This window comes from Lontra canadensis, unplaced genomic scaffold, assembly GCF_010015895.1.
Source record: "Lontra canadensis isolate GAN:19392208 unplaced genomic scaffold, GSC_riverotter_1.0 scaffold195, whole genome shotgun sequence".
Lineage (NCBI taxonomy): Eukaryota > Metazoa > Chordata > Mammalia > Carnivora > Mustelidae > Lontra > Lontra canadensis.
The window spans coordinates 437,699-450,719 of NW_022631189.1; the positions used below are offsets into that span (position 1 = coordinate 437,699).

At 40.7% G+C, this 13,021-nt stretch overlaps 1 protein-coding gene across 3 annotated transcripts in view; it reads left to right on the forward strand.

Annotated features, from left to right (window-relative positions):
* ADHFE1 (alcohol dehydrogenase iron containing 1) overlaps window positions 1–12,096 on the forward strand; it is a 33,206-nt gene extending 21,110 nt beyond the window's left edge. For 2 of the 3 annotated variants that reach the window (XM_032847856.1, XM_032847857.1), the window contains 4 exons: window positions 830–908; window positions 1,092–1,188; window positions 3,774–3,931; window positions 10,958–12,096. In XM_032847856.1, the coding sequence (XP_032703747.1) occupies window positions 830–908; window positions 1,092–1,188; window positions 3,774–3,931; window positions 10,958–11,041 (418 nt within the window). In that variant the 3' untranslated portion in view covers window positions 11,042–12,096. The remainder of the gene's footprint in view (window positions 1–829; window positions 909–1,091; window positions 1,189–3,773; window positions 3,932–10,957) is intronic. The other variant, XR_004381462.1, reaches the window with a different exon arrangement.
* The last annotated feature ends 925 nt before the right edge of the window (window positions 12,097–13,021 follow it).

Sequence of the window (13,021 nt, forward strand, 5' to 3'; positions counted from 1 at the left end):
AAAAGTGTTTTTTCATCAAAACAAATAAAACCCCACAAATAAAAACCATGATGCCTTTTTTTAAAATTTTTTTTATTTTTTAGATTTTTTTTTTTTTTTTTTTTATTTGACAGACAGATCACAAGTAGGCAGAGAGGCAGGCAGAGAGAGACAGGAGGAGGCAGGCTCCTTGCTGAGCAGAGAGCCCGATGAGGGGCTCGATCCCAGGACCCTGAGATCATGACCTGAGCCGAAGGCAGAGGCTTTAACCACTGAGCCACCCAGGCGCTCCCATGATGCCTTTTCTTGATAGCCTTTCAGACTACAATAATCATTTATGAGTCAACTCTATTAGTATGTAACATTTGAAAAAATGTATCAATTATCGAGGGGACAGATCACTGGAGGGTCAAGCTTGCATGTCTAACACAGCACATCTTGGCTCTTAAGACTCCCACCCACCGTCAGCTGTGCAGGGGCACGCTGCTAAGCCAGTGCAGAACAAAACACAAAATGCATGCCCTGAAGCTTATTAAAAAAACTTCAAAGTACATTCTCGATTTCTTCAAGATCATCAAGTTAATCAATGTGTTTGGGAAGCAATTTCTGCATTTAACCTACAACTCTACGAGCATTTAAATTTGAACATTTCAGAGGTTTTGTGAGCAAATACACAAAATGTCCAATGCAAGAATATATTGTTGTATCAAAGAAAACAGAATGTATCACTTTGTGAGATAACTCTTTTGTCAAGAGACTGTGAAGGGCTCTCCCATAAAAGTATCTTTGTTTTGTTACTTTGAATTTCTGATAGCTATATGTCAACATAAGGACTTTCTTTCTTTTCTAGCCATGGAATGTCTTACCCAATTTCAGGCTTAGTGAAGACATATAAAGCAAAGGATTATAATGTGGATCACCCACTGGTGGTAAAATCATAACAAATTCTTTATTTAAATTTCATGTTCTTTGCAGTTGCCATAAATGTATTTATGTGGATTTGTCAATTCTTGATTGCTTGGAGTATAGGGTAAAGTAATTCAGTATCTAGAATAATGCAGGCTGAAGACCCAACTTTGCCCCAGTGGTCACCCCATTTTGTTTCTCTTCAGCCTCATGGCCTTTCTGTGGTACTCACCTCCCCAGCGGTATTCACTTTCACAGCACAGATGTCTCCTGAACGGCACCTGGAAATGGCAGAAATATTGGGTACGAACCATTACTCATGAATCTGTGACCTGCATATGCGGAGCATTTTGTAGGGTTGCTTCTGCGGATAAACTATAAAGGATAATAATACCCATAAAGTTTCTCTGAAAGAGTTTAATAATAAAATGTGAGTGACCTGCCTAAAGTCCTATCTAGCACTAAAATTCTGTAATTTTGCTTCTAATAGTCTATTAACAATGAAATGGAACCAAATATTGCTTATGTTAAGGTTGTAGTAATGCTATTTATGTTTTCATCCCTAAGGAACATGAAACTCTTTACATAATATTAATAAGTGCCTTTTACTACATTTAATAGGTAATAAAAAGAATCTTGTTTCAGGAAGTAACAGTACATTCCCAATTATAGAAAATCTAAACCACCAGAAACTTTATAAAAAGATCCCAAAAGAAGAATTTGTTTTGCTGCTCTGTAGAATAAATAATGTCTATAACAAGACACCCACAGTGCTTTCTGAATCTCACAAGCAATAAAATTATATGCAGCCTAGCTTCAATGTTAAGTAAAAATTTAGGGTATTTTTCTAAGATGAGAACTCTTTCAAGTAGACTTTGAGAATTTGATTAACTTTCCAAACATTCTATTCCCATACTTATGTTTAGGGTAGGAAGGGAAAAGCTAAAAAGAAACTTCATTATGCTCTTCTAGCACCAGCCATTGGAGAGGTTATTTCCAAGAAGATAGGCATGACCACAGACTGCTTCCATGTGCCCTGCTTCACCTCCACATCTCACACTGAAAGGTGTGCTTCCGTAGAGTTCCAGGAGCTGGGCTGTGCAGGGAATGCTAATGAGAGAAGTCCAGGGTAGAGAAGCAGAGCAGCGGCTCGATTTCCCAGCATGGGCTGCTGGAAATATGGTGCCCACCTTACCAAGGATCTTCTGTCCCTTTCCCTTTTGGATCGGGGGTGTTTTTTAGCCATTCTGGGCACTCAGATAGATGCCTGGTAAATATGCAGTGGCGAGTAGGAAGGAGCCCAAGTAGTAGGCTTGATGTATGGTAAATGAGAAAGTCTTAGAGAACTCAAAGCTAAAATTCCAGGCAACCAACAATGTTACTGAGAAAGCAATTCCTCCAGTAGACAAAACTCAGGGTAGAAGAACCCACCAACTCTTCTTCCTTGCATAGGAAGATTTGTTTACTGTGATTCCATACTTAGCCATTAAATATTTTAACTCCCAACGTAATTTTAGGTTTTCTCAGCTTTATACCAGCTTATGCTCTTTTCTACCCTCTCCTTTTTCTAAACACTTCACAGGAAAACCCAGAGGCTTTGATGGTGTGTTTTATGGCAGCAATCCCAGGAACATAAAAACCTCACAAACCTTGTATCATGTGTCACCTTTCCACCTAATCCGTATTTCAGCTGCCGCTGTGTAATACAGACTGGTCTTGTCAGGCAAGGTTTACCTTCCATCCAGCCTCTGCCAACTAGTCTCCTATCGGGTTCTATTTATACCTTTTCCTGGATTACTAAAACAGCTTTTGCTGTCATAGAAGAAAAAAGTTAAAATTAATTGAATAGTGTGCTTCAGTAGGAGCATAAACTATACATTCTAGTCTCTTTTTGAACAATACAGAGAAAGGCGGCTTAGACTCAACATGACGCCTTTGGGATAATGACACGCCACATCTGTTTGTCAAGGCTTCACTTCCTGGCAGTGAATGTGTTCGGCCAGAACGGCTGAGGGGCTGGAGAGCTAAGGGTCTGGGGACTCTCACTGCTACCCTGCCTGAGGCCAGCACCCCTAGCTCTTCCACATTGATGTCCTCAGATTTCATGTATCGATTACTTATCGTGTCCAGATTTCCACCCCTTGGCAACCTCCTTTCCCCTTCACCAACAGCATTATTACCTACAGAGTAAATACTGTTTTCTGAGAGTCTTTATGTTCTTAGTTCTGTCTGACTAGTTCTGCAATATTTACTTAGAGGAACCCACCCTCCCTTTGGCAATGAGGCCCAAAATAAGAAGTTTTATAGCTATAGAAAGGAAATAGTTCCTTCCCATGCCGCACATAATCCATTTTTGTAATTTTCCTCCTGTGGGGCAATGTTGGAGCTTTTCTACCTCTATGTCCTTGCCTCATAAGGTGTTTGCAAGGGATTGGTCTTTTCCTGATGTTGCTGTGAGAAAAGACACTGAACACATATACCTCTAGATGTCAGCAAATTCCAGGCCTTGAAAGTTACATAAGCTGTGTTTCTCCTACAAGTGCTCCTTCCTCCTCATCCAAACACCAGGCTTCTTTTTCGGTCTCCTCCCTGTGCTTCTTTGCTTGGCTGAGTTCCTCTTCTTCCCACCACACCAGGGGCGAGCAGCCCATTGCAAATGTGAAAGCCAGCTCAGCCTCAGCCAACTTCTCTACAGAGGACCTCGGGGTTCTGCAGGCTGGCCTGGCCCATCTGTGTTCCGTGGGGTTGGTCGCTGGGCTGGCCTCCATGTGGAGGCACAGCAGTGCTCTTGTCCTTGGTGGTAGGGAAGCAGCAGGTTATATATTCAGCTATCTTGTGACTGAATGACACCCTCTCTCTCTCTACAGTCAGCACTTTGTGTCTTCTAGGAGCTGACACCCGCACTGCCAGGATCCCAGATGCTGGGCCTATTTTGGCAGACACACTCCGGAAATTCTTATTCGATCTGGATGTTGATGATGGTCTAGCTGCCATTGGTTACTCCAAGGCCGATATCCCTGCATTAGTGAAAGGAACGCTGCCCCAGGTAAGAGATGCAGTGTGTCCTCACTCCCTTCCGAGAAGTACAAAGCTGCTGGGAAAACATGGTCCATTTGGGGTGTCTTGGGGGAAAGGAAAACCCAGGGGTCCTCCAGCAGCTTTCAGGTCCCCTCCACACCAGACAGCAGCTCTTCTCTTCCCCTGTGGGAAGAGGCCAGGCTCCCCCACCTTTATATTCTTCCATAAAACTGGCTTTTTTTTTTTTTTTAGCTTTTATGATATAACTCTAAGGATCTTTTATAAAAACTCAAGGCAAAAGCAATCACATTTGTCTTGAGGTATAGCAAAATTTCCCTTTTTACCAGTTCTGCTCTTTTAAGAGTCTTCTATAAAACCACCTGAAGCCGTTCCAAAAGGACTACTAATATTATTTTATATTATAAACATTATAAATTCCTACTATTTTGTGGAAAAATAGGCATAGCCTTTAAATCAATATTATTACAAAATCACTTTTTAATGTATCTGGGAGAGCCTATTTTATACACATATATACCTATCTGTGTCACTTTGGGTCTTATTTAAATGTTGCTTAAGAATTTAAACTGAGCTGCCAACCTTGATTAGGTAGAATCTAATAGATGTAGAGATTCCCCTCTAAATTTCTTATGAAGAGAATTTACCTTCCCATTGCACCTCTCTCACATCAGATACCCTTGTGCTGTATCAGAATCTAATAGGCTAAGACCCCGCTGATTGTAACTCACCATAAAATAGAGCCACAAGCTCTCGGGTTTTGGACCACACCATGCTCACCGTGCCCAGAGTGCTGATTTAGTCCCCCTGTCTAAAATGGGAAAGACATGGATCACTTAAACACAGTAAGGATACGAGGACAAGGCACTTCTACCCAAAGTTAAGGCAAACATAGATCTTATTGCTGATTCTGAAACAGAGTTAACTAGACTCTCCACCCTGCACACACTCCTGCTTACTCTGAGTGCTTTTCCCTCACCCCACTCTAGTTAAACAAAGGCCTCACACTAGCTTCTTCTCCACTTGGCAACTGCTTAGAATGCTGAAGACCTCACCACTCACATAAGTTGATACTAGTACAGACTGGGTCAACGGACTCACATGTCCTAGGAGGTAGGTAGGTAATAACAATGAACAAAGTAATTTAAAGCCGCAGGGAGTGATGGGACTTTGGTGAACTGGGAAGTTCCCAATCCATCTTATTGCGTGAGTGCCTTTTCAGCTACAATGCATTATCCCCCCCACAGAAATTCAGGTCCCCTCGCTGAGTTTCCAATTTCAAAAAAAAAAAAAAAAAAATCCAATTGGTAGAATTTCTAATTTCCAACAAAAATTAACAGTATGGATGTTTGTATTGTATTCCCTGATTACCCACTGTACAAACCAAACATGGCCCATGGGCCAGCAGGTTCCCTGATTTAGACCACAACCCAATGGCCTCAGCTGCATCTAAAAATATATAAATGAGGGGCACCTGGGCAGCTCAGTCGTTAAGAGTCTGCCTTCAGCTCAGGTCATGATCCCAGGCTCCTGGGATTGAGCCCAGATTTGGGCTCCCTGCTTGGCAGGAAGCCTGCTTTTCTCTCTCCCTCTCCCCCTGCTGGTATTCCCTCTCACATGGTGTCCCTCTCTGTCAAATAAATAAATAAAAGCTTTAAAAATAAATAAAGTAAAATAAAATATAAATAAATGAGAAAAAGAAATGTCTCTAAGCGTAGCTGAGCACTTGGGCTAACTCACAAATGCTTAGTTCTAAGCAACAGTCCAAGGGACTAAATAGCCAAAAGATAGGACCAACACAGTTATTTTATCCAAACCTACTAGGCTGTAAATGCCATGAGTACAGGGACGTGTTTTGCTCACCCATCCTCAACTGCACCAAGCACAGGCTAGGAAATGTGTCTAATGGACACATACCTGCAGCCCTCTCTCTTCCAAAGTCTTCTGTGCAGGTGAACATAATAGCTGAATGGTGGCAACTTTTTCAGAAGTTTCCTTATACTTAATAGGGCCCACCTAATGACAAAAATCCATGAAAGGCTGAGACCAAGTGATCACCACAGTTTTGACACGGCCTTTGGCTCTGACAGCACGGTTCCAGTGATAGTGTCCGTTCTGCAGGAAGGGTTCGGGAAAGCTCTGCTGCCTCAGGAATGTGTGTTTGTCAGCCTGCAGGGATGGTAGCCATGATTTTCGGCTAAAACTGTGTGATATTCTTGGCTATTTCATTGCTAGCGGCAACGCATCTTCCAGCCATCGGCACATGCTGGCAAGTGTTTGCTGTTTAAATTCTACTGCACTCAGTCTTTTACTTTCAGAAACTGTTCCAGAAAGCAACAGATCCAGATTAACATTTGAGACCATCCGCTAACACAGCGAGCTAATTAGGTATCATATTAAATGCCTCAGGGCATGTATCATACGGGGGAAATCACAGAGAGCAAACCCTCAATTAGACAAAACTAATTTCTTAGTTTCACAAAAGATGCAAGGTAAACTGGATCTTTTGAATACAAGTCCTGTCTGTAGAGGAGGCCAGGATCTCCTCACGCGGTATTCAAGAGGCAGCCCCAACACGAATGCTGCTTTTTCCATCACGTGTCTGCGATGGGCAGGGAGACGTAATTTTAATAGACTAGCACTAGTTCCATTTTGGAGTCCATGGAGTTGAGTCCGTGTTTCCATATACAGAGAGGGCAGGGGATTCACAGGACTTCCGGAGGGATCTCCGCCATAAGCCTGTTTTGCAGATGAAGAATGATTATGGGTTTTTTGTTTGGTGTTTTTGGCAGCGGTGAACATTTTACAGGAATGCTATGGCAACTTCAGAGTTTTACACACACAGCAGGCTAATCTTCACTTACTAGTATCTACAGGATTTAAGGTCATGAGAGGAATAGCCTGGTTGCTGCGAAGAATATTGCCAGAAAGATTATTTACATAGTCAACATTTGATAAAGCTTCTTTTATGTTCAGCAAGGAGGGATCAGTTTTCTCTGGAAGGAACAAGCAGGCCAGTATTCTTGACCAAACACCACATCCCATACTGGTGGCAGCAAACAGCAGCCCTGTGTACGGAGGCTTCCAACCGCCATAGCCAGGCTGCAAGGGGAGCAGGCAAGAATAAATTAATCTTCCAAGTGGGGTTTCTGAAACCTCTGGAAAAAAACATTTACATTTCAAATCAAAACATTTCATTTCTGAGGAGAGCTGTCTACCAAAATGAGCACTTCCACTCCCTGGCTGACAGGCCAGCCGAAATGTTATTTTATGAATGTGCTAAAAGCAGTAGTGAGGATTTATTTCAGTGCCCATGTTAATCAGTTGTCCTTCGGTCTTACATGTCTATAAAAGCGCATTGCTGAACACATCTTAATTTCAGGGAGTTTAGCTTTTATATGGCATAGAGGATATGAGTAGGGAGAGATCACAAACTTTATGTCCTCATCTAACCTATCACAGGGTATTAGATATGTGAGGGAGAAACTCAGATCAGCTTGGCCTCCAGTACTTCTGAGACTCCTCAACTACTTCACCAAAGATGAACAGGATCGTTTTAAGGGCCTCTGAGCTCATCAGAGAAGATTCTTGTTATAAACAGAACAGTGTGGCAGGAATTGTCAGCCATAGTCAATGCTGAACTTCAGTCCTCAACCCTGCCGCCAACACAGATGTACGCCACCATGAACAAGTCTCTGCCTTGCTATGGATTTTAAAAATTCTTTAGAGTCTCTGAAGATCTGCTGCAGTGTAAATATTTACTTTGGCTTTACCCATACTCCTCAGCATGTCCCGCCATCCTTCTCCCATCTGTCCATTCATCCATCCTAATTATTTTTTTTTATTTTATTTATTTGTTTGACAGATAGATTACAAGTAGACAGAGAGGCAGGCAGAGAGAGAGAGAGGAGGAAGTAGGCTCCCCGCTGAGCAGGGAGCCCGATGCGGGGCTCGATCCCAGGACCCTGGGACCATGACCTGAGCCGAAGGTAGAGGCTTTAACCCACTGAGCCACCCAGGTGCCCCCCTAATTATTTTTTTAATCATGGTAAAATATACTTAACATAAAATTTACTATTCCAACCATTTTTAAGTGTACAGTTCAGTGCCACTGAGTACACTTAGTGTTGAGCAACTATCACTACTATGCATCTTTATAACTTTTTAATCATTTCGAATAGAAGCTCTGCTTTATTGCTTAATGGTGAAATAATAACTCTCCTTTCCCAGCCCCTGATAAACTCTATTCTATCCTTTGTCTCTATGAATTTATCTATTGCAGTTACCTCATTATAAGAGCAGTCAAACATTTGCCCTTTTGTGTCTGCATAATGTCTTCACTTAGCATCAATCTTTGATGTGTCTGAATTTCATTCCTTATTATGGCTGAGTAATATTCCATTGCATGGATATGCCACCTGTTGCTTATCCCTTCATCTGCAGAAGGACACTTAAGTTGTTTCCACCCTCTGGCTATTGTAAATAGGGATACAATGAACACTGGTGTACAAATATGTTTTAGTCCCTGCTTTCAGTTCAGTCGATTATATACCTAAATAAAATTATAGGATCATAGGGTAATTCTCTGTTTATCTTTTTGAGGAACGGCGAAACTGTTTTCCATAGAGGCTGCATCATTTTACATTCCCATCAACAATGCATGAGGGTTCCCATTTCTCCACATCTTCACCAAGATTTCTTATTTTCCATTTTTTGCATAACTGTCCTGATGATGGGAAGTGAGAACTCATTGTGGTTTTGAATTGCATTTTGCTAATGACTAAAGATGTTGAGCATCTTTTATGTGCTTACTGGCTATATATCTTCATTCAAGAAATATCTAGTCAAGTCTTTTGCCTAATTTTTAGTTGGTTTGTTTGGGGATTTCTGCTGTTGAGTTGTAGTAATTATTTATATATTCTAGCTATTAACCCCTTATCAGATCTATAATTTGCTAATACTTTGCTCATTGAGTTGTCTTTTCAACCCTTGAGAGTGTCCTTTGATGCATAAAAGTTTTAAATTTTGATATAGTCCAATTTACCTATTTTTTTTAATTGCCTGTGCTTTTGGTGTCATATCCAAGAAATTATTGCCAAATCTAACATGAAATTTTCCTGTTTTAGTTTTAGTTTTTAGTTTTAGTTTTTAGTTAGAGTTTTAATTTTAGCTCTTAGATTTAAGTCTTTACATTTAGGCCTATTTTGAGTTAATTTTTTAATACATCCTTCCTATTTTCATTCTCCCTTTTACCTTACAAATACTTACTGAGGTCCTACTATATACCATGCATTGAATGGGATACAGGAAGGAGGAAAATGAAATCTCTTCATTCCCTCAAGGAGCTTACATTCTAGTGAGAGAAGACAGACAATGGGCATCTAATCAAATATACAAATAAGATACAAATGAAATCATTTCAGATAATGATTAGTGGTATGAAGGGAAACCTGGGTAATGGGATAGTGATTTTACCTGGGACAGTGTGGCAGGAACTCCGGCAAGAGTGGTCACAGAGCTTTCTGACTAGAGGTGAAGGCAGCCATGTTAAGATCTAGGAGAAGAGATGTGGGAGAAGTGCTCCAGGCAAAGGGAAAAGGACCTGAGACAGGGTGAAGATGAGCATTTTTGTGGGACTCAGAGGGGATGGTGGGGTTAACTGAGATGAACTGATGGAAGAATAATCAGCGCTGAGGTGAGCTGCAAGGCAGGAACAGAGTGGCATTGGAGGCCATGGTCTTGTCATTGCAATGGGAAGCCCCAAAAGAGCATTTAAGCAAGTAATGATATGAACAAATTTATACAGGAGGGAAGTTATCACTCTGGGCTGTATGGAAATGGCCTCCAAGGGGAGAGAGTAGAGCAAAAGTGGAAACAGACTTTTGGAGGCGGGAGTCAGGATGACTTAGACTTGGATGTGGTGGAACAGGAGGTGATAAGTGGTCATATTGGGGATTGACTTTGGAGGTAGATCTGACAAATTTGCTGGTGGATTAGAGAAGGGAAAGAGGAATCAAGAGGACTCCTAGGCTTCTCCCTGAGTGACTGGGTGTCACTGCTGTGATGAGAAGAATGGGAGGCAGGTGGAGTCCGTTCTGTCCTGATGATGTGAATTTTGAGATGCCGATATCCCCCCTCACACCATTTTCATTAATTCAAGAAAGAACTGTCGAGCACCCTAGCAGGCACTGGGCACGAAGAATGGGCACAGCCCTGCCCTCATGGAGTTGCCTCACCTACCAGCTATGCTCCCACACAAGTACTTATCCTAAGAAAACAAACTAAGAGGCCCAAGAGAATGGAACCCAAACTCTGGCATATACCTTAATTTCATTTAGGCCCAGAAATTTGGACACAGGGTAGTCATTATGGTATCTTTTAATCTCCTGTCCCATTAGGATTAAGGAGACCCAGCTGGGGGTATACATTAAAAGAGGGTGTGCCATCTTTGCTGATTTCACTCACTAACAGGAGAAATTGAGCAAGTCACTGAATTCATTTAGGAAGGTAGAAATAAAACCTTAGTTCATATTAAAAAGGAGTCACTTATTGTCCACAGCCTGAAAGATGATGTCCTAGTGAAGTCTTTTTGAATATACCTTGAGTCCAAGTTGCAAAATACTTTGTCTTTTAAGTGAAGGACAACCCAGTTCTATTTCCTTGGCAGCACCTGCTATGCCTGGGACAGTGGTTTCTGCACAGAGACCCTCCCCTGGCCGAGACTGCTGTCCAATGGAGTTTGATCAGTATTGCATTGTACCCGAGGTTCATTAGGTTTTGTACTTTGGGCAGAAGGCTACTGGCTTCTGAACATAAGGCAAAAGCAATGGCTTTTGAAAGCTTTGTGGGAAAGCGGAGTCACTTGATAAACTTCTGAGCTGGGGGACCAGCTAGCATGAAGCAAACAAGAAATAAGATTTTTAAAGATAGGACCATTCTCAAGTTTCTTACTGCCAAGTTAACTTACATAACCTAGTAGCTTTAACAAACTATCTTTTCAAAATCCTGGGTAAATCCTTTTTGCTTCCTGTTTCAGGAAAGGGTCACCAAGCTTGCACCACGCCCTCAGTCAGAAGAGGATCTGTCTGCTCTGTTTGAAGCTTCAATGAAACTATATTAATTTTCATTCTCGCTGATAGAATTACCACTGGCCATCACAGTCCTAACAACAGAAGCCAAGCTAGCCAGAACTGTCTTTTCAACTCCACATAAAACATACCTGTTACCAGTTTTGAATGTGATACAAACTTATCCTGCAAAAGATTCCCTGTGCTCAAAGTCAAGCTACTTCCATAAAACGGTGGGAAAATGACCACTATGTCAGACCTTGGGCTAGACTTTAAGGATCCATGTTCCTGCCCCAAACCCCACAGATTGCCACTGCTCTATTTACCAAATGGGCAAAAACTCAGTATCTATCAAAAACATAAATGTACATATCCTATGCCCAGTAACCCCAGTCTAGAAATTTATCCTATAGAAATACTAGCATAAGCATGTTAAGAAGTATGTCAAGGGTGTTTCTGGCAGCACATTTCCTAATAAAAAATACGAAAGAACCTAAATAGTCACTAATAGTATAGAGATAAATCACAGTATATTAAGTAATGGAATGCTATAGTGCTATCAGTAAGAATGAGATAAATCTATTGGAAATATGCCTGTGATATACCACTAAACTGGAAAAAAGCAGAACAATTATATCTTTACATGGTCTGACTTTTACTTACTAAATTATATATAAATATATGTCTAGAGAGACAGAAAAGGAGACATGTCAAAATATTAAAAGTTATCACTGGAGAAATGGAATTTGGGGTACAGAGAATTGAGAAAATAGTCACTTTATGTCTTATACTTCCTGTTTTTATTTCATCAACATCTATATTGTTTGGCTTTGTTACAACAAGCACATTTTCTGATTTTAAAAGGGCCAAAGAAATAAAGGGGCAGAACAGAAAAATTCCACCTCATTGTTTTAGGTCAGATTCATCTTAATTTATAAAAGTACTAGTAACTAATATTTAAGGATTAAAACAGACCCAAAGAGGTAAAATATTAGAGACTGATCCTCAGATAAATAAATTGTTCCTTTGAGAAAAACACTAACATCCTACACGGTAATTCCCTCTTTGGAAAGATATGTTTGGTGCTCAGAATAAATTAATTCAAAAGGAAGCAGTGTTGCAGTTTATAGACTTCAGCCTTGCAAGTAGAATCTAAGGATGGTCATCTGCCTGCTATCCCCAGCCTCCAGAAACTTCTACAGCTCATTTCTCCTCATAAAGGTTCCCACACTGATGTTTTTTGCCTGCACCAGCTTTGGCAATGTGGATCTCGGTGTACTTGGGATTTAGTCATGTTTTAAATAGAATTAAAGTTTTAATCGACTAAGTTATGTATATATAATAACATCAGGACTTTTGAAAATGCAAGAGAAGTGCATTACTTGCCTTCAGCCTGGCCAGGCCCACTTTGTCTGTATAAAGTTCTTTATTAAGATCTTTTAAATAACACTGAGATAATGTTGATAGGTTTCTCTAACTATAAACATAAAATATGGTCAGTACCAAAAACTGGTAATACAGAGATAAACACAAAAGAAAGTATTTGTTCCTACTGTACCATCCAGAAGACAGCCACTGTTAAAAATTTGGTTTATGTTTATTATATGCATGAATGTATTTTTGGCTTAGAAATGATATCATTAGGGTATAGTTTTAATTCCTACAGAACACTCAAATCATTTATACCAAGTGGCCAAAAGGCAAGCATAGGACAGTACCAACAGAATTTCAGTTATACTTTGCAGACCATAACTAGCTAAAATTCACTCCAGCATTTCATGAGTATCATGGGTTGTGAAGGCAGAAGCTGTGTGACTGAGAGTACAGCTAAACTCTCTGGCTATCTGAGATCCTTCAGGAAACTTGAGTAAAAGTTGTTAAGGTCTCAAAACAGCTTTGGCACAGCAAAAAACATGTATGCGTTTCTCCATCAACCCACCCTCCCAAAAAAGTCAAGATCTAGAACCCTTATATTCTACAAGGTGATGTAGCATCACTAGAATGACATTAGGTTAGGGGTCAAGGGCTGTGGG